This window comes from Dendroctonus ponderosae, unplaced genomic scaffold (genome assembly GCF_020466585.1).
Source record: "Dendroctonus ponderosae isolate FM_Combo_2020 unplaced genomic scaffold, Dpon_F_20191213v2 Dpon_F_20191213_2, whole genome shotgun sequence".
Classification (NCBI taxonomy): Eukaryota; Metazoa; Arthropoda; class Insecta; order Coleoptera; family Curculionidae; genus Dendroctonus; species Dendroctonus ponderosae.
This window is the reverse complement of record NW_026018165.1, coordinates 17,118,206-17,141,900: the sequence shown is the minus strand read 5'-3', so window position 1 is coordinate 17,141,900 and position 23,695 is coordinate 17,118,206. Positions and strand designations below refer to the sequence as shown.

At 38.0% G+C, this 23,695-nt stretch overlaps 4 protein-coding genes across 9 annotated transcripts in view; 3 read left to right on the top strand and 1 right to left on the bottom strand.

Moving 5' to 3' along the window:
- LOC109536718 (6-phosphofructo-2-kinase/fructose-2,6-bisphosphatase) overlaps window positions 1-5,750 on the top strand; it is a 13,132-nt gene extending 7,382 nt beyond the window's left edge. Inside the window, exons 3-7 of the mRNA XM_019903054.2 lie at window positions 1,839-2,137; window positions 2,195-2,461; window positions 2,920-3,138; window positions 3,821-4,099; window positions 4,152-5,750. Of these exons, the coding sequence (XP_019758613.1) occupies window positions 1,839-2,137; window positions 2,195-2,461; window positions 2,920-3,138; window positions 3,821-4,099; window positions 4,152-4,337 (1,250 nt within the window). The 3' untranslated portion in view covers window positions 4,338-5,750. The remainder of the gene's footprint in view (window positions 1-1,838; window positions 2,138-2,194; window positions 2,462-2,919; window positions 3,139-3,820; window positions 4,100-4,151) is intronic.
- A 187-nt stretch (window positions 5,751-5,937) lies between these two features.
- LOC109536751 (intraflagellar transport protein 140 homolog) lies at window positions 5,938-12,135 on the top strand. 3 transcript variants are annotated; one of them, XM_048663564.1, is made up of 21 exons: window positions 5,938-6,169; window positions 6,325-6,552; window positions 6,605-6,767; window positions 6,818-6,956; window positions 7,011-7,252; window positions 7,318-7,485; window positions 7,541-7,833; window positions 8,175-8,280; window positions 8,344-8,511; window positions 8,566-8,742; window positions 8,823-9,125; window positions 9,179-9,427; window positions 9,481-9,707; window positions 9,757-9,947; window positions 10,013-10,108; window positions 10,184-10,494; window positions 10,547-10,821; window positions 10,874-11,068; window positions 11,120-11,338; window positions 11,393-11,591; window positions 11,655-12,135. In XM_048663564.1, the coding sequence occupies exons 1-21, from the start codon at window positions 6,023-6,025 to the stop codon at window positions 11,978-11,980; spliced, it is 4,422 nt and encodes a 1,473-aa protein (XP_048519521.1). In that variant the 5' UTR covers window positions 5,938-6,022; the 3' UTR covers window positions 11,981-12,135. The 3 variants fall into 3 exon arrangements, with proteins under 3 accessions (XP_048519521.1, XP_048519522.1, XP_019758666.1); XM_019903107.2 differs by having other exon boundaries at window positions 5,939-6,169; window positions 8,796-9,125; XM_048663565.1 differs by lacking the exons at window positions 11,393-11,591; window positions 11,655-12,135 and having other exon boundaries at window positions 8,796-9,125; window positions 10,874-11,119; window positions 11,191-11,279.
- Window positions 12,136-13,410: 1,275 nt separating this feature from the next.
- Window positions 13,411-21,682, top strand: LOC109536713 (zinc finger protein 665). Of its 4 annotated transcripts, none has more exons than XM_019903043.2 (14): window positions 13,411-13,802; window positions 16,336-16,530; window positions 16,590-16,796; window positions 16,873-17,112; window positions 17,165-17,408; window positions 17,673-17,816; window positions 17,866-18,152; window positions 18,214-18,542; window positions 18,599-18,766; window positions 18,826-19,061; window positions 19,123-19,374; window positions 19,465-19,683; window positions 19,739-20,002; window positions 20,436-21,682. In XM_019903043.2, the coding sequence occupies exons 1-14, from the start codon at window positions 13,743-13,745 to the stop codon at window positions 20,663-20,665; spliced, it is 3,075 nt and encodes a 1,024-aa protein (XP_019758602.2). In that variant the 5' UTR covers window positions 13,411-13,742; the 3' UTR covers window positions 20,666-21,682. The 4 variants fall into 4 exon arrangements, with proteins under 4 accessions (XP_019758602.2, XP_019758604.2, XP_019758601.2 ...); XM_019903045.2 differs by having other exon boundaries at window positions 16,590-16,802; window positions 17,165-17,324; XM_019903042.2 differs by having other exon boundaries at window positions 16,590-16,802.
- A 519-nt stretch (window positions 21,683-22,201) lies between these two features.
- The window catches only part of LOC109536714 (protein yellow), a 12,142-nt gene continuing 10,648 nt past the window's right edge, over window positions 22,202-23,695 (bottom strand). The window contains exons 2-3 of the mRNA XM_019903046.2: window positions 23,030-23,486; window positions 22,202-22,965 (exon numbers count right to left, since the gene is read on the bottom strand). Of these exons, the coding sequence (XP_019758605.1) occupies window positions 22,539-22,965; window positions 23,030-23,486 (884 nt within the window). The 3' untranslated portion in view covers window positions 22,202-22,538. The remainder of the gene's footprint in view (window positions 22,966-23,029; window positions 23,487-23,695) is intronic.

Here is a 23,695-nt window from a genome sequence, read left to right as displayed (position 1 = left end):
ATTTTTTGTGATGAGTGCGAATACCGAAAAAATGTAGTTTTATAAGTTTTGTTGCCAGAAATGTTCCACATAAACCATAGGAAATGCCGGTTAGAAAAGATAATTGCTATAATCAATCACCTGATAAGACGTCTTCAAAATCACCTTGGTATTTAGTTAATCCTACTTTTCAATTTCATTTTCAAAAATATCAAAATTTGCCCAAGATTTACTGCGGATTTTGTGGCTAATGTACAGAACAAAACTGGAAATGTTCACACAAAGAACTTTTTCTTGAGATTTCTGCTTTGCAACAGGCGCTTGTTTTCAGGAGAAATGTTTTTGTTATTTAAAAACGTTAATGTGTTGTAGAAATGTTATTCACAAAAAGTTTACTTTGCAATTACAGCTGCTTTTGCACGTTGAAAGTGGCTGTTTTCAGATTGTAAACTACATGCAGATAATTCTAAGCTTCAATGTCTACAATGGTGAATCAGATATGTATGTGCGATTGGAATTATTTCTCTAATAATTAAATTTAGTAACAATAATTGCCATAAAACAATTAGGATTTACCGTAGAACGTGCGACGCATTTTATCAAAAACGAATATTTTAAGAACCAGTTATTATTCGTTTGGAAACGTTTCCATTTTGTGATTGTTTTGTATGTGTTAGATTAATGATTATCATGTAATATAACTAGAATTCCCCACAAACATGTTTTGGATGCAAATCTGGCGAGTTTGCATTATTTAATTCTACTGTTTGTAATGATGCGTGTGAATGAGCATTATCTCTACTAAAAGGCAATTATATCTGTTAATTGCACAGTTTCTCAAAGTCATCACAAAATAATAGATTTTTTAAATTATTGCTCGTACTATAATTGCTAATTATAAAACCATCAATATTAATTTCAATCCATGGGGCATGGGGCGTTTTAGCGCGATGGGCGAACATTATTTGAATGTAGTCATTTAGAAAGGGGCCAACGAATATGTTATGTTGACGACCTTACAGGTACGCTACGTCATTTGCCTTGAATAAATTATTATAAATAATAGCCAAATAACAAATTTGGTGTTTACGGAAATTTAAACAAATCTCATTTTCAATCCAACCGTAAAGTCTCTGAGCGAAACAGCATTTTTTATGTGCGTAGAAGCAAACTTCCAGGCTTGCCGGAAGGAAATGAAGCCTTGGCAAAACTCGATTAAACTTTTCCAAGTTTAAGGACAGAAACAGATGAAACGCTAGCGCAATCGATAACCATCCTTCTAGGTCACGCAACGTTTAAATCTCTAGTTTTTTTAAGGCCAACAATTAAACAAAGTTTTATGCTAATACTAAGAAAACCGACGTAAATATTTAACAGCTTGTAAAACAATATAGATTGAAGACTTTGTTCTAAATGAATATTTCAAAGTATGTCAAGTGGCGCTTCGGGTTTTTCCGTAAATTAGTTTCCTTGGAGTGGAGAGCAACGAGTGGCCTCTGAAGATGCAACGCACTGGTGCTTGCAAAACGTTAAGAAGAAAATTTTAATTTACCATCGCTTAAAACCGAAAATCTGCATTTATACTTTATATCGGCGCCCATGAAAAATCCATGGGCAAAATAACGCTCGATCCTGGAACTGTCTGAGATTAGCACAGTCCTCAGAAAAACTCAAGTTTCTTACCATCAGAGGGTTTTCGATTTCTGCCTGTGCTAATACTGCGCAAGAAATACCGGGAAAATATGTTTTTTTTTTATTTAAAAAATCGCCAATGTTCAAACTTCTTTAAAAATTTAACATTAGAATGCGCATTATTAAATAAGTTTGGAACATTTTTGCAACAAAAAACGTTGTTCCAGTATACGATATCTCCGACTATCGACGCAAGCACATCAAAGAGTATGCGTCGCACGAGATGTTCCGCGCAGACAATTTGCCAGCGTGGCGCATCCGTCAGCAGAGTTTCCGTGAGGCTCTGGAGGAAGCATGCGATTGGCTGGGCAAAACCGGCCACCAAGTGGCCATCCTCGATGGACCCAACGTCTCACGCGCCCAACGACAAGAGATTTACGATCTGGCTCACGGCCAATTGGGGTTCAGGGTGATGTTTATCGAGTGCGTATGCGAGGATCCCGTATTGCTGGAAAGAAACTTCAAGGTAATTGGCCTGCTTTACCCCATCAGCAATTGGGTGTTATTGAAAATTTCCCTGCAGGAAATTCTGCAGTACAGTGCCGATTACAGAGACATGGCAACTGAAGAGGCGTTGAAAGATCTCACGTTCAAGATGGCTCATTACAAGGCCCAGTATGAGTCGCCCACCTTGGGCAGCTTATGGGAACTGTCCTGTCCCATGGTCAAACTTCTGGACGGAGGCGATGGCGGCGTGATTGCTCATGGAGTAACCGGAGTGCGCGAGAGCAAGATTCTGGCCTACATTTCCATGCCGAAGCCATATCAGCAGACTCTATATTTTAGTAGGGTAAGTAGCTATTCAACAACTCGCTCCAATGAATCCAGCTTGGAAGCAGCAGCTAAAATTATCGGGTTTAAATTTAGAAGCTTCACGATGCTTGGAAGTGATTTCGGCGCGATAATTTGGAGCGCGAGTTTACATGGTACTGCTCTGGAACGTTTATTTTTAGTTCAAAATTCAGACTACTTGGAGCCACGTATGTTGGTTTTAATCATAACAACTATTAAAGTCTGGATATTTCGCGTGCTTTTTGCCAATTGATGTTTAAATGTTGTTATCCACCAAACATGCTGATAAATTTCATCGCACCATAAATTGCCCATTAGGCAAGACCATTGATAAAAACTCAAGAAACCCGGGATGTTTGACACACTCTTATCGAACTCGATAACGTTATTAAATTAACGCGATTGCTCATTTTGTCCAGCTAACCGCCAAAATTCAGGAAAATATTTCGGTTTTAGCATGGAGAAAGTGAGTTTAATGTAATCGGGCGCATTGGAGGCGACGCCGTTCTCTCTCCCAGGGGAAGAATGTACGCCAAATCCCTAGCTAAGCACATACAAGCTCTAAACCTCCCTGCTCTACAAGTATGGACCTCCACCTTGCAAAGAACCAAAGCAACCAGCGCGCTCATCAATGCTCCCAAGCAACATTTGCCCGAATTGGATGAGATTTGGTCGGTAAGTGGAAACCAAATATATAATTTACTTTAAAAAATCTCAACTTTTTCTCGGACTCGAAGGGAAACACTGCTTTAATCTACGCAAAATATCAATAAAGCAAACTTTCGTGCATGCGTTTTTGTTTACAATGTAAACCAATTGTTGTTGATTAAAAGCATTAATAGAAAGTTTCAGACTAACCACTTCAGATAAGCAAAAACAACTCAGTTAAATCTCAAGCGCGGAAAAAAAATCGACATGTGTATGAAAATTGCAAACAATTACAGAAACACACTAACAAAAAATTATGCACATGGGTTATCGGCGACTTACTAACAGTTTGCGTAAATATTTTGACTTTCAACTGTGTGGATAGGGACTTTTATAACTTTGTTATTCACAGTATTTTGCATTTTGATCCTTATAGATTACCGGTCTATTTCTGGACTGTAAATAAACTTGTTCTAAATTCCGTTGATTACACCTGAAGGGTGCCCTGTTTCACTTGAAACGCATGTTATCCATGTTTGTTGTGCGAAAACATGTATGATTTATTGGATTTATGTTATCGTTCTCATTCAATTTGCTAGAAATTCAAGGCCCAAAATCCGCTTGATCTCAGATTAATTTCTGAGAATGCTAATAATACCAATTGTTTTCTCTCAAGTATTAGATAAATGGTAAATTTATTGATTTTCAGGGTGAATGCGAAAATCTCTCGTACGAAGAACTGCAAGAGCTTTTCCCAAAGGAACTGGCGTTGAGAGACAAGGAAAAGTTGAAATACCGTTATCCACAGGGCGAATCCTACGTGGATGTTATGCAGCGCTTAGTTCCAGTTTTGAACCAACTTGAATGCGAAACCAACGTACTAACAGTCAGTCATCAAGCTGTTTTGCGCTGCATTCTTGGATACTTCATGGAAACCGATCCAGAGGAGATCCCCTACATGCATGTGCCTTTACATACCATCATTAAGGTACATTTACAGTAAAAATTGAGTCAGTTGAGCAATAATTGATTTCTTCCAGATCACTCTGCAAGGGTACAACTACAACATGGAAACCATCAAAATGCCGATAGAATGCGTGGATACCACAAGGGCAAAACCGATCAATTGTTCGGAAACTCGTACCACTGAAGACGCTCTTTTGACTCTGCCTGCTCACTTCGATTCAGTGGCGAGTCTCGCTAGCAACCTCACAACTTGTACTTAGCTGACAGATTTAGAGAAGTTGGACAGTCAGTCACAGTAGAGAGCTGCATTGAGGCAATGAAAGTAGAGGATTAGAGTACCTGTCCAACGAAAGTCAACATGTTTACTGCAAACGTAATCAGTTTTCGCGCTTCGGAGTGTGTTTAATCGATTAATACCTAATTCTTTACCGAATAGAAACCCATAGCTTCATTACAGCAATAGCACACTTTGCCATTCTACTTCCCAAAGAAAATATTAGTTTTGCAATTAACAGCCTTAAAACATCTTCAAACACATGTAAACATATCCCTGTCCCCAAGAAAATATCTTTGATACTTTGAACTATATTTTAAAGTGAGCAAAACAAGTAACTTCGAATGGGTATTTTGCTGGATAAATTCCGAGCAGATGTTTAATTGTTAATTTGAAACTCATTTGCAAACCATGAATATTTAGTTTAAAAAACTGCTGGTAATTTGCTGATATAAACTTGTTTTGAACAAAATACGTCCAAAGTATGGATATTATTCTCACTACGTTTTCCTTTGTTATATTTTAATTTCCATCAGACAAACAACTTTGGGATTGGTTTTTTTTATTCAAAACCCTTAGCTTCACTCTTGATTGGCTAATATTTAGCTGCAAACCCTTGTGTACACTCAAAAAGCAAACTTGCGCCTATTTTTTAAGCTTGTTTTATTCGATTTGAGGGGGGGAAAACCGGTTTAATATATTCAATTAAAACGGGAAACATTTTAATCCAATAAGCATGTAATCTTTAGAATATAAATACTTTGACTGACTTAAATGTCAATTATTCTCGATGTTTTTATTTTATAACTACTATTCTGGATCCTTACAAATTACTATTGTTCTTTATTTCTGTTAATTTTAAGTTTTTGATCACATTAATTTTCTGTGTGTGCTTAGAAAATTTGCGATATCTTAACGCTGGAAGTAAGATCCTACGTATATGCTCGCATGTTTTTAAAGATATTACATCTATTTTAACTAAACAACTTTTCCTAGTCACCGAAACCGATAAGTTTCCTTCGAATATTAGTGTTTTCGGCAACTCTGATAATTATTTTAAGCATTTTGGCTGTTTTAATTGATTTCATAATAATGATCATATACCTTGGATAATGCGATTCGCAAATAAAATCGAGCTAAAATTTAACTTTTTGTAATTTTTTTATATTTTTTAATTTGATTTCAGCCTATTAGGATTGCGATTAGTAACAACTTAGATGGGTGAAATTGCATGTGTCGCTTTAGGGTAGTATTAACTGTGATTTTCTCAAATTATGTAATATGTTTAGCATTTTTTATTTTCCCAGAGTGAAAAGCAATTTTTATTTGTTTGTTTATCGAAGAGATTGCGTAGTTGTGTATTCTGTTCTAAGAATAAAGAAATATATACAGTTGAAAACTCGCATTTTTAATAATTTTCCTCGTTATAATTTAAATTTTCATAGTTAATTAAATATTAAGAACATGAGGCGTGGCTACATGACCGTTAAATTTCGATAGACTTGCTCAAGGTCAAAGAAGACATCTCGATTCTTCGAGTGTATCGACTTTCAAAATATCTACCTTTCAGGTGAGTGTTGCCAAGGGCAACGACTCTTCGAAAATTGTTTGTCAACAAACCTACCTTGTCAAATATTTTCCTGATATTAATTGTTGTTAAAAGCCGAGAAAATGACCCTTTACATGGAAAATGCGGTGAAATTTCCGGAAACTGGTTCAATTTCCATCAATGCCGTTTGGCATCCGAATGTCTCCCTTCTGGCTGCCGCCGGTTTTTCGCAGGATAAAGGGGGATACATAATCATTTTCGATGAGTTGGTGAGTTAAATTTGAAGAGTATGTACATACAATCTAATAAATGAAATAGATAAAAAATAGATGGCAACAAATGACGAAAATTAATACTAGTCGAGCCCAAGCACATGCACTTAGAAAATTTTAAATTCAAAACCTTCACCGTGGTTTTTTGTTAGGGTGAAACAATAAAAGATGTAAACTACCCAGTGCATCGCAGTTATCAAGTAACCGGTCTGGTTTGGCACCCTGAAAGAACGATTTTAGTCTGCGGATGGGAAAATGGCGATCTTAAAGTATGGAATGGTACTGATCGAGACTTTATCACTGCTGTCGGCCCTCAAAAGTCCCCTATAACCCTACTGGAATTTAGTGAAAAGGGTGGACGCCTAGTTTCGTGTGACTCTGTAAGTGCATTCAATAAAAACCATCCAAATTGTCGCTCACAAGAATTTATAGACTGGCTCGATTGTTGGGTGGAGAATTGATGTTAAAGGGGAAACCAGCATGATGTTTCATCTAGATTTAAACAATGAGTCCATAACTCATTTGACTTTTCGCTTATCCATTCGGACTCAAACAGACTTTGATGTGGAGGGTTTGGCCAAAGCTGCTGTTAATGGTACTTTTTACTGCCATTTACTCATTTGACCGTTAATGCGATCCTTATAGGCGATGAAAACGCCCTGGATATGTTCAGCAATTGGCGCCCGAAGACAACAGCCAGAAAATTTCGCATTCAAGACGGCTCAGATAACTTCTGCTTCTTCATCGCCACCCAGCAGGGCTCAATTTATTACGTAAATTCCAAGTAAGATTTAACAGCATTAAAATTAAAACTGGGCAATTTTAATTGCGGTTTTAGCGGTTCATGCTCAGAAGTTTTAAACACCGAAGGCGCAGCCTTATCCTATGTGGTTTATCAGGCTAATAAAGACGCCCTGGTAATCATGATGGAGGGTCTAACAGTTGGACATTTTTCAGTGGATAGACAAGGACATCTTACTGAAATTGCCAAAGTTAAATTGAGCGGCAGAGTTCAAACCCGAACTGTGAGCAGTCAGGGGCTGACTTGGGCTGGAAACTCTAGCTTGGCTATTTTAACAGGTGTGAAGGGGATTTCTACACAATTCCAATTAGATAGAATATACGCAAAAGTAAATAATTTCCAGGGGATCTGACTGTTAGAATATGGGACTTAGAGACAAATGATAACTATGTGCTGCCCACAAGTATGAAACTATACGTCAACGATGATAAAGCTCCCTCAGTAACGGAGATTTTCACATGTATTTCGTACTGCAAACTAAATCAAACGCTTTGCGCCGGAACCAATATAGGTAAAATCCACAACGGTTTAACAAACAGAGCTCATACATGATCGCAAAACTCTAGGTCGCATCTATTTCTGGACAAAGATACAAAACGCGGCTCTGGAAAATGCCGAAGACCAATGGGAACTAAACAACATTAATAACATTGGCGGAACCATCAAGCAACTGAAATGGGGCTTGTTTATGATGCGTTTGCCTCTATTGAGTGTGAACTGCGTCACCTCAATCTACATAATGAAAGAACAGTCGGTGTGCAGCGCATTTTGCCAGAAAATTTGGGCCACCCAGAAAACTACCAATCAAATTTGGATTGAGTCTAAACACGGCAACCAACTGCTTGACTTGGAATCTCAGGTAAAAAAGTGCAGTTTATCCTTGAATGTAACACGGACATGGATTAGAATTCTTTGATTACTTACGTGTTAACGCATATAACAAAGAAATGTATTGTTTCAAAACGACAATTAACTATTATTACATGCAAGTAGTTCCTACATCAACAACTTTTTTCACCAAAACACTGTCTTGATTCCAATTCTCCGACCGAGATGCATTCACTTCGCGCACATTAACACTTTGCTGATAATAGTCATGAGTCCTCATCCACTAATTCGACTAAATCTTTTATTTTTCATATAAATAATCCATTATTTCAAAAACGTGGAATGTTTCCAAAAAAGTCGCTTACTTTCCAGGTCAGCGATATGGCCATATCCGAAGACTATATTGTATTTTCGAATGGAAGACACATTTCTGTATACAACATTACTTGGAAATCCGAAGGAAAACTAGACGCGAAAGGTTCAGTTATCACTCTTAATAATTGGGAAATTGATATAAAAAATACTGCGGTCATATTTTTAGGCAATAACAATTGCGATTTTTCCGTGGCATTTAGCAGTAGATTCCAATCAGAGAATGAGGGCATAATTATTCATAAGAAGACAATAATCACCCTTAGTCCAGTGAAAGTGACTCTGTATACGGCAAATGGGAGTATAATCTCGCATATAACTTCAGCTGCAAGTGAAGGTAATTCACTTACTTTCTTTTGCAGCATGGATATGGAATTTTCAAGTGTTTTAGGCGATTGCATTGGACTGGATTTAACCAATAGTTATTTAACCATCGGAACTATGGAAGGCTATTTGAAAATATATGACATATCTGATAATCAGCCCAAACTCATAACGCCAGTGAAAAGTTTGATGGATTCTATTGAGGATTTCGGAGAAGTGATTCAAGCGAAAACCAATTCCAAAGGTATTTGCAGCCAAAAACCAATTCCTAAGATCTCGTATTAAACCAATTTAAAGGCAATAAAGTGGCCTTTACTCTGGCAGCAGCAAATCTGATCCCGGACGGGAAACTTTACATTTGGGACATGGAAACCGACGACATAATGAAATACGATTTTCGTAAACACGACGGCATGGAAAACTCAGATTTCAGTGACACACTAGAATTGGAATTTAACGAATTAAATACAGATGATGAGTCTGATGTTGCTTTCGATGAAATATGCAAAAACCGAATTCCTTTATCGCTGTACTGGTGCGAAGAAGACGCCAGACTGTTAATATGTGACGCCAAGAAAATAAAAAAATCAAACTCAAAAATACCCCAGCCGCAGTTGGCTAAAAACGGTAAAATTGGTTGAACAAAATAAGAAAATTCTTTCATTTAAATATATTTATAGCAAAACCACTTGCAGAAGAAGACCAAATAATAGTAACAATGTTCGTATTGCCAAACAACAAAATCAAAATTCACGACGTGAAAGCTGTGGAAGCTGACACTCGCTTGTTGGGCTTATCCATTCCTCACATAGTAACTTTGCAGAAATTGAGCATTTTTCGCGAAGTGATGAGCGATTTCACTGGCTTAGAAGAGTGTTCGCGGAACACTAAAGAAGCGGTTATCGACTTTAGCTATCATTTAAGCTTAGGTAAATATGTAAAGCCTCTATAACCCCCTTGCATATACCCAGGGGTTTTGTAGGAAACATGGACGCAGCCTTTAAATCCATAAAACTAGTTCAAAGTCAGGGCGTATGGTCGAGCTTAGCTAGAATGTGTGTGAAAACCAAACGTCTAGATGTTGCCAGTGTCTGCTTGGGGCACATGGGAAACGCAAAAGCGGCCAGAGCGCTCAGACTAGCCATAAACGATGAAAGTTTGCAATTAGAAGCAAAAATCGCTGTCTTAGCTATCCAGCTAGGAATGCTGGTAATTTGCAGCGAAAATGTATTAGTTGAAGTAAAACGTAAATTTGCAGGATGAAGCCGAACAATTGTACACCCAATGCGAAAGATTCGATCTACTCAATAGTCTGCTGCGGTGCAGAAATAAAATGGAAACTGCTCATTCATTGGCTGAGTCGAAGGACCGAATTAACCTACGCAATACTGAACACGCATGGGCTAGAAAGCTTGAAAAAAATGGAGAATTCAAACAGGCAGCCATCAGGTAAAAGTTCCTCAATGTCTAGCGATGCTCATTTCAATATGCTACGAATGTATTTAATTTTGCAGATATGAAAAAGCGGGGACACATCGCTCTGATATCCCGCGCATGTTGAGCGATCATCCACAACAGTTACAAATTTATATGACCAAAACTAAGGATAAGTAAGTAGACAGTACTAGTTAAGAAACAAAATATAATAGAGCTCAAATTGCTTAATATGATTTAATTTTTTTAAGGGAAATGCTTAAATGGTGGGGCCAATACATCGAATCACAAGGCGATATGAACTCAGCTTTGAAAATCTATGCAAGTGCTGGAGACATTTATTCGCAAGTGCGCGTTCTTTGTTTTTTGGGCGAAGAATCCAAAGCAGCGGAATTGGCAAAATCCAATTCGGATAAAGCGGCGCTTTATCACATGGCCCGATACTTTGAAACCACTGGCCAGATTGAGGAAGCTGTGAGCTTCTACAATAAAGCCACCGCTTATTCTAATGCCGTGCGACTAGCAAAGGAGAACAATTTGACGTCGCAATTGTGGAATTTAGGTACACATTCTCAACAAAAAATTAGTTTTAACACACCAATTGTCTATTTCAGGTTTAACTGTCTCTAGTCGGGACAAAATCGAAATCGCCAAGTACTTTGAAGAGCAGAACAACTTAGAAAATGCCGTTGTTTTGTACCATCGCGGTGGCATGTTGCACAAGGCTCTGGATTTGGCGTTCAAGACCCAACAGTTTGAAATTTTGCAGGAAATTGCCACCCAGTTGGACGCCGATTCGGATCCTGCTTTAATCGACAAATGCGCCCAATATTTCATCGCCAAAGAGCAATTTGATAAAGCCGTGGATCTTTGGGCAATCGCCAAAAAGGCATTTTTGCCATAATGTAAATTCACAAAGTTACTGACGGGTTTTCTTGTAGTATCAAACAGCGATCCAAGTTTGTATTGATCACAACGTACGCCTAACTGAGGATTTAACCGAAAAATTAACTCCGGAAAAAGACACTGTTGACGAAGGACTGCGAGTCAATGTTTTGCAGATTTTGGCGGAAAGTTTAATGCTGCAAGGCGATTACCATTTGGCGACCAAAAAGTTCACTCAATCGGGGGATAAGGTAGTAGCTGACTTAGCAAGGAAATGAAATAAATCAGTCAGAAAATTTAAGGTAAAAGCCATGAAAGCCCTTCTAAAATCTGGGGACACGGATAAGATAATTTTTTTCACCGGCATCTCCAGGCAGAAAGAGATTTACATAATGGCAGCGAATTATTTGCAAACCCTTGACTGGCAGAATCAGCCAGAAATTTTGAGGAATATTATCACATTTTACTCCAAAGGAAAAGCGCAAGACCTTCTAGCAAATTTTTATGTTGCATGTGCTCAGGTAAGACTTGATTGCTTAGAACACTCTTGATGTGTCTGGGAAATTATTTTCTAGGTGGAAATAGATGAATTTCAGAATTACGAAAAAGCTTTGGGTGCATTGACGGAAGCTTCTAGATGCTTGCACAAAATTACAAACCCCATAGACCCATCCCAGATTCAAAGGGCAATGGATATCGTACAACAGCGATTTGCTATGGTCAAAAAGTTCGTTGATATTCGGAAATTGTTTGAAAGAGGCGACACACAAGCTGGTTAGTCACTTTCAGTGAAAAAATGCCTATTATCTATGTGTTAAGCAATTTTATTAATTCCAGGAATGACGCAATGCAAGCAGCTATTGATGCTTAATGGGTCTGACTTAGACATTTCAGTGCGTCGCGGAGATATTTATGGTTTGATGATCCACCACTGTGTAAAACTCGGAAATTTCACCGAAGCAAAACAGCTGGTAGTGGAGTTGAGGGAGTTTTTGGCTAACGAGGGGCTCAAAATCCCGCTAACTTATTACGTGGGCAAGGAAGTCATTGAGGCTTTAGCCAAAGGCTTAGATGTGCCCGTTACTACTTTTGCGCCTGCCGCGGCTCCAAAAGCTAAGGTGGATAATAGTGAAGATTTAGTTGATGAAGTGCTAGAAGGGTAAAAATTAAGTATTTATTAGCAAATGGAAATATACTGTAATCGCTATTAGACACTAAACTACAACTAAATAAGTTAAGAATTATCGAAAGTGACCCAGAACAACCGGTTTGGTGCTAAAATTTGCATGAATTCTAGAATGTTGTGGAGCTAAAAAGACAGTGGAGAAAAAAAATATAAAATTAAGTCTATTGAAGAAATTGGTTTGATTGATTTGATCACGCGCTTGCATTGGAAATTTCTACAAAACTTAACTTTTTCAGGTCTCTAATCGCACTTTCTTCAAATTGCAAACGTGATATTAAATTTGCAGAACGTATACATTTAATTGGGAAAATAACTCTCTTTTATAAATAAGAAATAAAGTAAATCACTTTCTTCAGTTTCATTATTAATTTTCCTCAATTGTACTTTGCGTTATCTGTGGCCGTTAAGTGGGTTATTTACGTGTACGTGATGGTAAACCTGCAGTGAAATTATGAAGAAAATAGAAGAAGAAATTGAAGAACTCATCGAGGATTTAAGAGAAGGTGGTGAAAATATGAGCGAAATGAACCATTTGTTTTATTACTTTACACATTATACACATATATTACATTATTATACTAGACTTATTGCCTCGTCTGTTACTGAGTTATAACTTATTTATGAAAGCGGATTAAAGCTTTCGGAGACCCGAGACTGGAATTTTAATATCTAAAAAAAGGTCATCAACATTTTTATGACTAACGTTTTACCACTTTGTCCAAACAACTATTTAATATTCTTCCATACTTCACCGAATTGTAACAATTTGATGAAAGAAATAGGTCCGTTAATCACATCGAATTTCCGTCTCGCTCGGTGGACAAGTAATAGAAAAAGAACGACAATTACTGCGTCACGGCCAAAAAGTTTGGGACAGACTATACTTATTCGTTTTCACTCATTTTTCACAACTATTTTTTGACCTTCAGTGCAATATTCAACCAATTATTCACCCTTTGCTCTTTGAATCAAACAAACTACAGTTTGTTCCTTTCGCCCTATTTGTGGTAGGGAAACATTCGCAATACAGCAGTTAAAACATCCCACACCATTACAGGGATTAATATAGTTTAATTAATATCCATTAAATGTACTGTTTAATTAAGACCCTTGCACAAGAAAAATTGGCGAATTTGTTTAATCAATTGGTTTTTTGAATAAGGCGGGTGATTTCGATGCTGTGATTGGTGGATGTTCTTATCGATTTGTCAAAATTGGGCGGTCTTCGTTAAACTGGTGGGTTTTAAATTCAAATTGCCATTAGGGTCTGATAATTGCACAGCAAACCAAACTGACTGTTCCATCTAGGAGTTTGATGTCTAATTGAAAAAAAATTGCGAAATCTTTAAAGAATCGTCAAATTTTTTGGCTGCTTAACATTGCGGTTGACATGCAAACTGCTTTCATTGTGATGTCAAAATCCGCCATATTGAATGTATGTGTTTATAAGTTTGCGGCGCCCCGCTTCAGTTACGGATTTTACATTAATTTTTGAATTTGCGGACTAATTATGTGTTACCGATTTGGTGCAAAACAATTATAAAGGTGGTGGAGGTGATTTTCTGATATATCTGGCGGTTTCCAGTGTCCCAGGTGTTCCAAACAGTCGAAAATTGCGTTGATAAGTTTTGTAATGGCTACCTCTCGCGTCCCCCCGATACGGGTTGATGGACTATGTTTGAATATCCGCGTTGCGACTTGATTATAACGCTTTCCTGCATTTCCACATCGAATTTGCGATGAATAACGATAATCAGAACACGATTCAAAATGCACATGGCCCTAATCCAAACCATGAAGTGAGTATCTAATGAAGAAATTATTCATCATTCCGTCATAAAAGTTATAATCAAGGAGTGTTTGGCTTTTTCTCCACTTGCATTGTCTGTTTGTTTACATACAAAGTGACGTCAAAGATTCAAAACTTCGCAACTAGTTTTTATGAAAAAAATATTGTATACAATAACGAATAAATGTTAATTACCCATTATCAACTTCATGGAAAATACACATTCAGTTTGTTAACAAGTTTCAAAGGTATTTCGTGTAGGTAGTGGGGTTAAGAAGGTTTCGTGTTTTTGCTTAATTATTGTTCATTGTCTGGTGCACCGGCTATGAAAACTCAGTTAAAACAAAGGTTGAAATTAAGAACATAAACACCAATATCAAGATAAAGTGTTTTTTTTAATTTACCATCACAGTCAACATCAGTTAATGTTTTGGTTTATTTCAGCCTATTCCAGATAAACCTATTCAGTTAAAGTACATCCGAACAGTTTCAAGAGTTTAATTTTCACTTGAAAACTAGCAGAAATTGTTTTATTCTAGCGCGCACACGATATTAACATTTAAGGCACATGTACCAATGCTAGTCAATTTCGTATAAACAACGTTCAAGTACATCGTGCGAAATTAAAGGAACATTCATTAACATATCATGAAAAACTCACAAACTTTAAATTCGGGAACGCAGCATGGTGGTTTTCATACATGAGAATCAGTTGCAGCGTGCTATTCATGGCGATTATACGAACAAATCACGTTTCGGCTCACAAAATGCCTTCACCCCAAAAAAAATTCACTTTTGGAAACGTTCCCGCACAGATTTACTACTTGTAATTATTGAAATTCTATCTATTGGCTGGACCCAAGCAAGTAGTCAAACAGAGCACAAATGCAGATGAAAACATACTTATACAGGAACAACTTATTAAATTATCCTCAAATGAGACGCTGGAATAAGTGTTTAAACAAGGATCCGACAATTTATTGTTACAAAATCAGCTCGCAATTTTATATCTAGTACTATGGATTATTGTACAGATGTTTTGATTGATTTTCCGTCCTCCTGTTTGGTAAAACGTGGAGCGCCGTTTAAAAAAAAAAAGAAACCGTCTAGAAATTAGTACTTGTGGGGATTTGGGGTGGAAATACAGTCATAACATCCCATCAGATTCATCCAAGTCATTAATTTATTTTGTATTTTAAAACAAGCTATAATTTGAATAAATACGTCGTCAACAAAATGTGTTACCTATTATACGTTTGATCATCAATTTTTCTATTATGCATTTATGTATTTTTTTATCCAGAGTCCGTGGGAAAATTTTTACTTTGAAAAGGGTTTGGGAACCACTGTTCTAAACCAATGGACGATTTTTATAAACTAAAATATTAATTTTTTTCTCATAAACATAAACAGCACGTTCAGTTGCTGGACTATTTATGAGTCAACACCCGCGCAATTTAGGAAATGGACGATTTTCCTTAAAAAAGTAGGTTTTTTGTTATCAGTCTAGGAAAATTTCACTTACCACTTGCTAGTCCATTGAAGGTCTGACTCCGGTTGATCACTAACCTTTGAGTAAAACTCCAATTTTTTTCTCAAACTGCCAAGTACCCATTCCAATGTCAAAACACTTTGAACTGGTAGGGAGAGTATGTAAAGATGGCCGTTGATTGGCAGTAAACGTCAGAAAATGAGCGATTTTAAAATCGCCTTTTTATGTTAAAAACGTCACTACCCAATCGAGAAAATACCGCGAAACCGTAAACAAAACCCGAATTTCTGAGAAAATCAGTGCTTTTTCGCACATGAATTGCAAGCATCGGGAATTTTTCGAAATTTAAGCGGAGCGATCCGGGAACCGTGTTGCTAACCACCATTTGTAAATCGACTAATTTGACTCAATGTCATGAAACTGACGTATTTCGGAAAGGTGAATGCTCCATACCTTTAGGAAAGATAAAAATCGGTTTTTAATGTTGAAAATTTCACTAACAGATTGGAAAATACCGCAAAACGATCATGGAAAACGTAATTTTTGAGAACATCAGCACCATTTGGCACATAAATCCCATGGACCGTGGATTTTTCGACTTAAACGGAGCGAACCGGGTACCGTGTTTCCTAACCACCATTAAACAATGCACTAATTTGACTAAATGTTAAAAATCTCACTATTCAATCGGAAAACACAGCAAAACAACGAAGGAAAACGTAATTTTTGAGAAAATCAGCAGTCTTTTGCACAGAAATCTCACGTACCCGAGATTTTTCGAAATTTAACGCAGCGAACCGCACACACCGTTGCCTAGCTTCCATTAAACAAAAGACTAATTCGACTAAATGTCATGAAACTGACGTACGTTTGAAATATTATGACAGGCAATTTTGAAAAAGGCGATTTTTTGCTTAAGAATGCCCAATTTAACGTAAGATCGTCCAAAACCCAGTATATAATATAACCTATTAATGCTGCGGTTACTCGGCCAAAATGAACAATTAAGTTCATCTATTGCTGAATCTAATATTTTTAAATTGGTTTTTAGCTTTCCCCACAACGGCAAAACCCTAATACCATTCCAACTGATTTGCGGGTGAACACCACTGCATTGAATGCCGTGGCATTAAGTAGCGTGGCCAAGTATTGGGTTTTAACCAATCTACTACCAGGCCCAATTCCGCAAGTTTCTGTATATGGATTATCCGGCGCAAACAGGGATAATCAAGGAAAACTCACCCAAGTGAGTACACACATTTCAGTGGCTTATCAAGAACCCCGTTCAAACCGTGTGACTTTTAGGATGCTGTACTAAGTCAGCATGCTGCGGGTTTGCTGCAAGCTGATCCGCAGCTCTTGTTACAACAACATGGCCAAATTCCGGTTAGCATAGCGACAGCCCAAGGGGCGATTGGGATTCCGGCCGGGGCCATTCACTTGGACGCACATACCATCTCTCAACAGCATGCCCATCAGCAACACATTGAACACAACCAGATTACTCGGGAAGTAAGGGTAATGACCAAACATACTACACATATGTTTGCGGTCTTTTACCATTTTATCATCCTGCTAATTCCCGCAGATATCGAATGCCCAGCAGAATCACAACCAGCACAACTTGGTCCAAGTGCAAGTGAATCAAGACAATATGGTATCTGTGATTGACGTCAACCATGATAAGCACAAAGACATATTGGCTGCTCAAATTCAAGCTGCACATATGCAGCTCAACGAATCTCAGATTAACACCCAAGTGTCGGCGGTGCAGCAATTGCAGCAGCTGCAAGCCCAGCAAGTTCAACAGGTTTTGGACAATGTCATGGTGAAGCCGTAAAAAGCAAAGTGAAACTGTAAATTTGGCACTATTTTAATAGGTGAGAATGGAATCGTCAATCGACCATAATCAGCAGCAGCAGCAGCAGCAACAACATCAACATCAACAACAATCCCAGCAACAACAGTCGCAACCCCAATCTCATACGGACCAAACTTCTCTTAGTGATAACATGGAGAAAGAGGAGAAATCCATCCAAAGTAAGTTCTTGAGCAATGCACAATTAGGGCTTCAAGAAGTTAAGGGCAGTGTTATGGATGTAAGGACAGCAGACGGAAGTATAGGTAAGTATGTTCTGGTGGAGGTTGGCTTGTGTTAACGTTTTTAAATCTCAATTTGAAATTCTCAGTCTTAAAGACAGAATGCAACACATTTTTGGACAGCTTAGTAATTGACTCAATCGGTTTTTTTCTGAAGCCCACAACAGACCGATTTTCATTTTCAGTTTCACATTTTGCTAAAATTTTACGTTGTGATGTTACAAAAGCATTCGCGTTTGTTACTTTTTCGGTTATATTCGAGCTGCTAATGTACCTATTGAATTTTAGTCAAAATCCAAACCAACATGCAGGAACAAGATCTGGCAAAGACGTTGGGCGCAGAAATGGTCCAGAACATGTACAAAGTTAATGTAGACGACCTGAACCAGCTGTTAGCGTACCACGAGATTTTTGGCAAGCTGCAAAGTCAAAGTATGTTGCATTTAAAACATTCGCTAAAGCTAAATTACAAATCTTTCAGGTGATGTTTCCAGCAATACCACCCAAGCTCTACCGCCAGCTAATAATAATAACAATAATAATAATGTCAGTTTACAACAGCCACAGAACTCGAGCATTTCAATTATAGCCAAATCCGAACACGAAGATGCTCAGAATAATTCGGCTATTCATCATAATGAGAATAACACCACTTCGGTTATTACTGGTAACCATCAGTGCGATCTTTGTTTGAAATCGTTCCAATTTCGTTATCAACTGATTGTTCATCGGCGGTATCACAGTGAAAAGAAACCATTTACTTGTCAGGTGGGTATATTTGAGATAATTTTTTGCGTTTTAATATCGATGAAATTAAATTTTTTCTCAGGTGTGTGGTAAAGCGTTTCCAAATGCTCAGGAGTTGTCCAGACATGGAAAATGCCACTTGGGCGGTAGCATGTTTACCTGTACGATATGCTTTCATGTTTTCGCCAACGCGCCTACTTTAGAGCGCCATATGAAGCGCCATTCGGCCGATAAGCCTTACGGCTGTACCACATGTGCAAAAACCTTTGCCAGGAAAGAACATCTGGATAATCATATGCGAAGCCACACTGGAGACACCCCGTATAGGTGCCAGTTTTGTGGAAAAAACTTCACCCGAAAAGAGCACATGGTGAACCATGTGAGGAAACATACTGGTGAAACACCTCATAGGTAATTGAGTGGTTTTAAATCAAAAGCTTTTTTTCTACATGTGGATTTTATTCCAGATGTGAAATTTGCAAAAAGTCTTTCACCCGCAAGGAGCACTTTATGAACCATGTAATGTGGCATACTGGCGAAACGCCGCATTGTTGCACGATATGCGGCAAAAAATATACTAGAAAGGAACATCTTGCCAATCACATGAGAAGCCACACTAATGATACACCGTTCAGGTAAGTTTATTTTCGCTAGGGTTTTTCATTATTTGTTACGGTCGATTATTCCACAACAGGTGCGAAATCTGCGGAAAGGCATTTACCAGAAAAGAGCATTTTACCAATCACATAATGTGGCATACGGGGGAAACGCCGCATCGCTGCGATTTTTGCTCTAAAACTTTTACTCGAAAAGAGCATTTATTAAACCACGTTAGACAACACACGGGAGAATCTCCCCATAAATGTGTGATCTGTAATAAGTCGTTTACCAGGAAGGAGCATTTGACGAATCATGTTCGACAACACACTGGTAAGTTTCATTTTAACTGTTGATGTGTGCAGGATGGAATGCCATTTTTGGTTCTTTATAGGCGAGACTCCTTTCAAATGTACTTACTGCCCAAAAGCGTTTACGCGAAAGGACCACTTAGTGAACCATATTAGACAACACACGGGAGAGTCCCCACACAAGTGCACTTACTGTACAAAATCTTTTACAAGAAAGGAGCACCTGAATAACCATATTAGACAACATACTGGAGAGTCACCGCACAAGTGCCATTTTTGTGCCAAATCCTTTACCAGAAAGGAACATTTGACGAATCACGTTCGAATTCATACTGGTAAGGAAAAACGCTGTTTGGATCAGTAACTTTGTGTAAAAAAAACCTTTTTAAAGCGTTATAAATACCTACGGTGTAATTTTGCCGTAGGAGAATCGCCGCATCGATGTGAGTTTTGCCAGAAAACGTTTACCCGCAAGGAACATTTGACCAATCACTTAAGACAGCACACAGGAGAAACTCCCCATTGTTGTAATGTGTGCTCGAAGCCCTTCACTAGGAAAGAGCATTTATTAATTCACATGCGATCGCACACAGGCGAAAGGCCATTCACTTGCACTGAGTGTGGAAAATCGTTTCCGCTTAAAGGTAGAATTGCAGCTTGGCAATATTGAACACAATTGCTGATGAGCTATATTTGCAGGCAATCTGTTGTTTCATCAAAGATCTCACAACAAGGGCCAACAGGCTGAAAGGCCATTTAGGTGCGATCTTTGCGAGAAGGATTTCATGTGCAAAGGCCACCTGGTGTCTCACAGGCGCTCGCACGGCGGAGAAAAGCCGTATAATTGCACGGAATGCGGAAAATCCTTCGGCGAAAAGGGCAATCTGTTGCGACACACCAGAAAACACGCGCTGGACCGGGAAAAGGCGGAATTGGCTGCAGAGCAAGCTATGGGAGCACAAGGTGGGTAGAAAGTAAACTAAATTATTCCTGAAATTGGTGAATTTTTCGGACCCTTTTTAAATTGATGTGAGCACGATTGCTGCGTGCGAAATGCCAGAGCATGAATGAACATTTTTTTCTCGAAAAACTCACCAGTTTCAAGGCAAATCCGTTTGCAATAAGATAATCTTATTGCGAAATATGAGCAGTATTTATGACGCTGTAATACGTGATGAAATTCGGTCTTTTTTAAAGACAAAAATCTTTCAATAAACGGTCAGACGGATAAGACGAATTGCTAGAAAGTTTGCAACAGGCGCGATAGTCAAAAATAGCCACTGTCGCGGCTCAGGGCCGGCTCGTCAGATTTATACACACCTTTAGATATGCATGTCTGCTAGTTTTATGTTTGCCGTTAATAAAAAAATAAATGTTTCTAATCGATTGGTGTCAGGTGCTGTACAACAGCAACAGCAGCACCAACCGAACCAAAACCCCAACAATTTGCAACAGTTGACACAAGTATCTCAACAATCGTTGCAGCAGGGACAACAACAACAACAACAACATCAACAACAACAGCAAAATAACCCGAATATTGTACAGACTGGTCATCTGATTCATTCTGCCAACCATCTCTCTGTTGTGGTTCCTACAAATGCTAGTGTACTGGCGAGTTACTAAAATTGCGATCAGGTTTGGGATGTATAAATAATTATAATCTTTTTTATTTTCTTTTTTGAACTTTTCTTATAACTAGCTGTTACTACCTAAGTTACTAAAGCTCCTTTAGTTGCCCGGTAGTACAAATTTCTTTGGGGATGGTCCTATTAGAATCTTTATACATTTCCAAAACTGAGCTCGGCATTTGTGATATAGATCTAAAACGTATATTATTCTTTGCGCTAATTTGTTGTAAAATTTGTAGGCTTGTCATGAATATTGTCTAGAACCGAATAGACTCAATGCTTAATCATCTATGGCAATTAGTGCAATAATGTAGGCAATATTGATCTGATATCTGAACATGGGAACAACTACCTTTTACTCATATCAGCGGTTATAGATTAAAACACTCGAATACTAATCAGAAGTGGCTCAACAAAAAATTACTAAACCAAGAATATTTTTTCGCAGAAAAAGTAAATTGCATATACTACAAGTACATATACTAAAATCCAGCTTGGCCAGTAGACTTTAGTATTAAACAAATCGAGTTTATTCATTGAAATTAAAAACAGTATTAAGCTTACATCTGATGAAGCAGAATCATGTTGATAAGAGTGTAACTTGTGCTCGTTTTTACGTGGATGACCAAACGTTTTGCTTTAACAAGTTCTTGCATAATCTGAAAAATTAATTGCCGAATTTAAATTTCTTTGGTGTTATGCAAGCATATGCAGATACTTTCTGAATATTTTTCAGTATTTTGGTTCATATTTTTCGATTAAAATCTACTAAGTAAATGCATTTGTTGACATTTCTGCTGAAGCTTAATGTGTCTTTGCTTATTTCCATGCAAACATGGTTCTTATTCATGCGAATTTGTTAGGTCTTAGATCTAATTTCTAATCCTTAATTTAAGGTAATTATTTCTAATTAATGTACATACATTCTAATGTTAAAAGAGAAATGATAGTTTATTTTTACGAGTAGTGTTTTTTATTTAAAAGGCTGTATGAATACATGATTTCTAACATACATTCATGGTCGTTTTAATGACTCATGAAATGCCATTAATCGATGAGTCTGATAAAATACTGCATATTTCAGTAATTTTCCTTTAACCAAGTGCCTTCGTCGTTAGATAATTATTTGATGACCTCTTGTTAATGTTGAAATTTTCAATTAGAAGAAGTGTGTTTTTCAACTCGTAATCCTAATCTTTTATAGATGTAAATTGGCAAGGTTTTAAGTAACTGCCTGTCAGTCATGTTTGTTTTTCTATTAAATATTGGCTCTCGTGACTACTGTAGTATGCCTGGAATTATGACCTTGCATGAATTTACCGAGAACCGGTTGTAAAACACTTATTAGTTTTCTTAATTAAATTATCAATTGCATGGTTCAAAACGCGGTTTTTACTGCATTAAAGAGTGCTTAATGAGTGTGTGTTACTGATCTGAAGGCACCGCATGTAAAGGGAATTCTGGAACGCAGCAAAAGCGGATTCATAGGATGCCCAGCCAATGGATTCATCTGTCCATTGAATAACAGTAAAACGCTTGTTGCTGTTGTATTGTTAAAGTCATCTTTAAACTTTCTATAACATAATATTTGATTTTTCTTAGGTAAATGTATGTACAATGTTCAACTTAAGAATAGTTCTTCAAAGAGACTTGGGTCCAAGAGTAAAGATCTCTTTGACGCTGACTAAAATAGGCAAAACCCTGACTAGAAACTAATGATGTTGAAATGGAATGTTGTTGAATCCACGTAAAAATGCGTCTTAAACATCTACTGCGCCGAACTATCTTCTAGCCGGTTGAAATAGAACCTTTCGACAGTTCCAACACTGCTTATAACAAAAAGTATCACATTTGCTCAGCCAACATAGTCAGACAACGAGCAGCATTCCTGCAATGAGCAAACTAATCAACGCTGTGGCAGCTTTTTCCGCAGCTGCAGAAGATGGTTTGGGCGTAGTGGAACCGTTCGTTTGACCCATTGAAGATTCCGGTGTAGGTTCAGCTTGGGGTTCAGCCGGCTGGGGCGACAAGTACGGGTCCTGATCGGTGCCGGGCTTCAGAACAGGTACTTCTTTTTCTGTTGTAGTTGTCGAGGAAGCTTCGCTGGTTTGCGAGCTTTCGTAGTTGTAACTTTCGTCATACAAGTAGCTTTTGCCGCCTACATTCGAAGCGATTAGCCTGAAGTTGGGTTCGTTGATGCTGAGTTTTTGGTAAATGAATCTGTTTAGCCTGTTTACTAGGATGGTTAAGTTGCCTTGGTCGTCAAAGGCGAAGGAATTTACCCATTCGAGATACCTGCAAGGACATTATATAGTTTAGTAGTTGTTTGAATTATTCGTTGGGAAAAATGTCTGTCTACCTTTCGTCTTTAGCGATCATTTTCTGGCCAGTCTGGAACGGAGTGCCAGAATCCCACCTGGCAATGCCATTGAGCGCCAACAAGCTGTAGTAAAGCACCCCTTGATTGTCCATCACCATTCCCACACTTTGAGACGCCTTCGTTCCATAATCCTTCACATTTCCCTGAAACTCGCCCAAAGTGGCCGCAAACTGTTCATTCTTCAGCACGCTGGAATTGATGCTGTAGAGGTGCAAAGAGGATAGTGGTGAATAAAACACCTCTCTTTCGTCATTTACAATGATTTTGTCGTTGCTATTTTTTATGCGCGGACTTAATGCAAGGCTGGCAATGTTGAGGGATGCGCTGATCGACACGTCGTTAACGCGAAAGTACGCAGCACGTGGATCTGCGCGCATTGACTGGCTGTGCCGGATTTTCCAGGATTTGTTGTCTTTGGCTGAGAACACAATTATTCCTGGAACAACAAAACTATTTTAGGGAATTGCTTGAGAAATAGGCATGTGTGGATTTTGAGATGGAAATTTTTTCAAAATGTTATATTTTACATCATTTTCAGCTCACGGACGCGAGCAATGCATCGAACTCATTGAAAAACATGCTAGAAGTTTCAGATCCGAATTAATAGACATTTTCGGCACATTTTAAGCGTTTTTTGAGTGTTCA

Bases quoted from the DNA above. Each gene is read 5' to 3' on its own strand.
- LOC109536751 (XM_019903107.2), top strand. From the start codon at position 6,023: ATGACCCTTTACATGGAAAATGCGGTGAAATTTCCGGAAACTGGTTCA. The intron at 6,957-7,010 runs GTAAGATTTAAC...TTGCGGTTTTAG, and splicing joins ATTTATTACGTAAATTCCAA to CGGTTCATGCTCAGAAGTTT. The intron at 9,948-10,012 runs GTAAAAGTTCCT...TTAATTTTGCAG, and splicing joins TTCAAACAGGCAGCCATCAG to ATATGAAAAAGCGGGGACAC.
- LOC109536713 (XM_019903042.2), top strand. From the start codon at position 13,743: ATGAATAACGATAATCAGAACACGATTCAAAATGCACATGGCCCTAAT. The intron at 17,113-17,164 runs GTGAAGCCGTAA...CTATTTTAATAG, and splicing joins AGGTTTTGGACAATGTCATG to GTGAGAATGGAATCGTCAAT. The intron at 17,409-17,672 runs GTAAGTATGTTC...ATTGAATTTTAG, and splicing joins GACAGCAGACGGAAGTATAG to TCAAAATCCAAACCAACATG.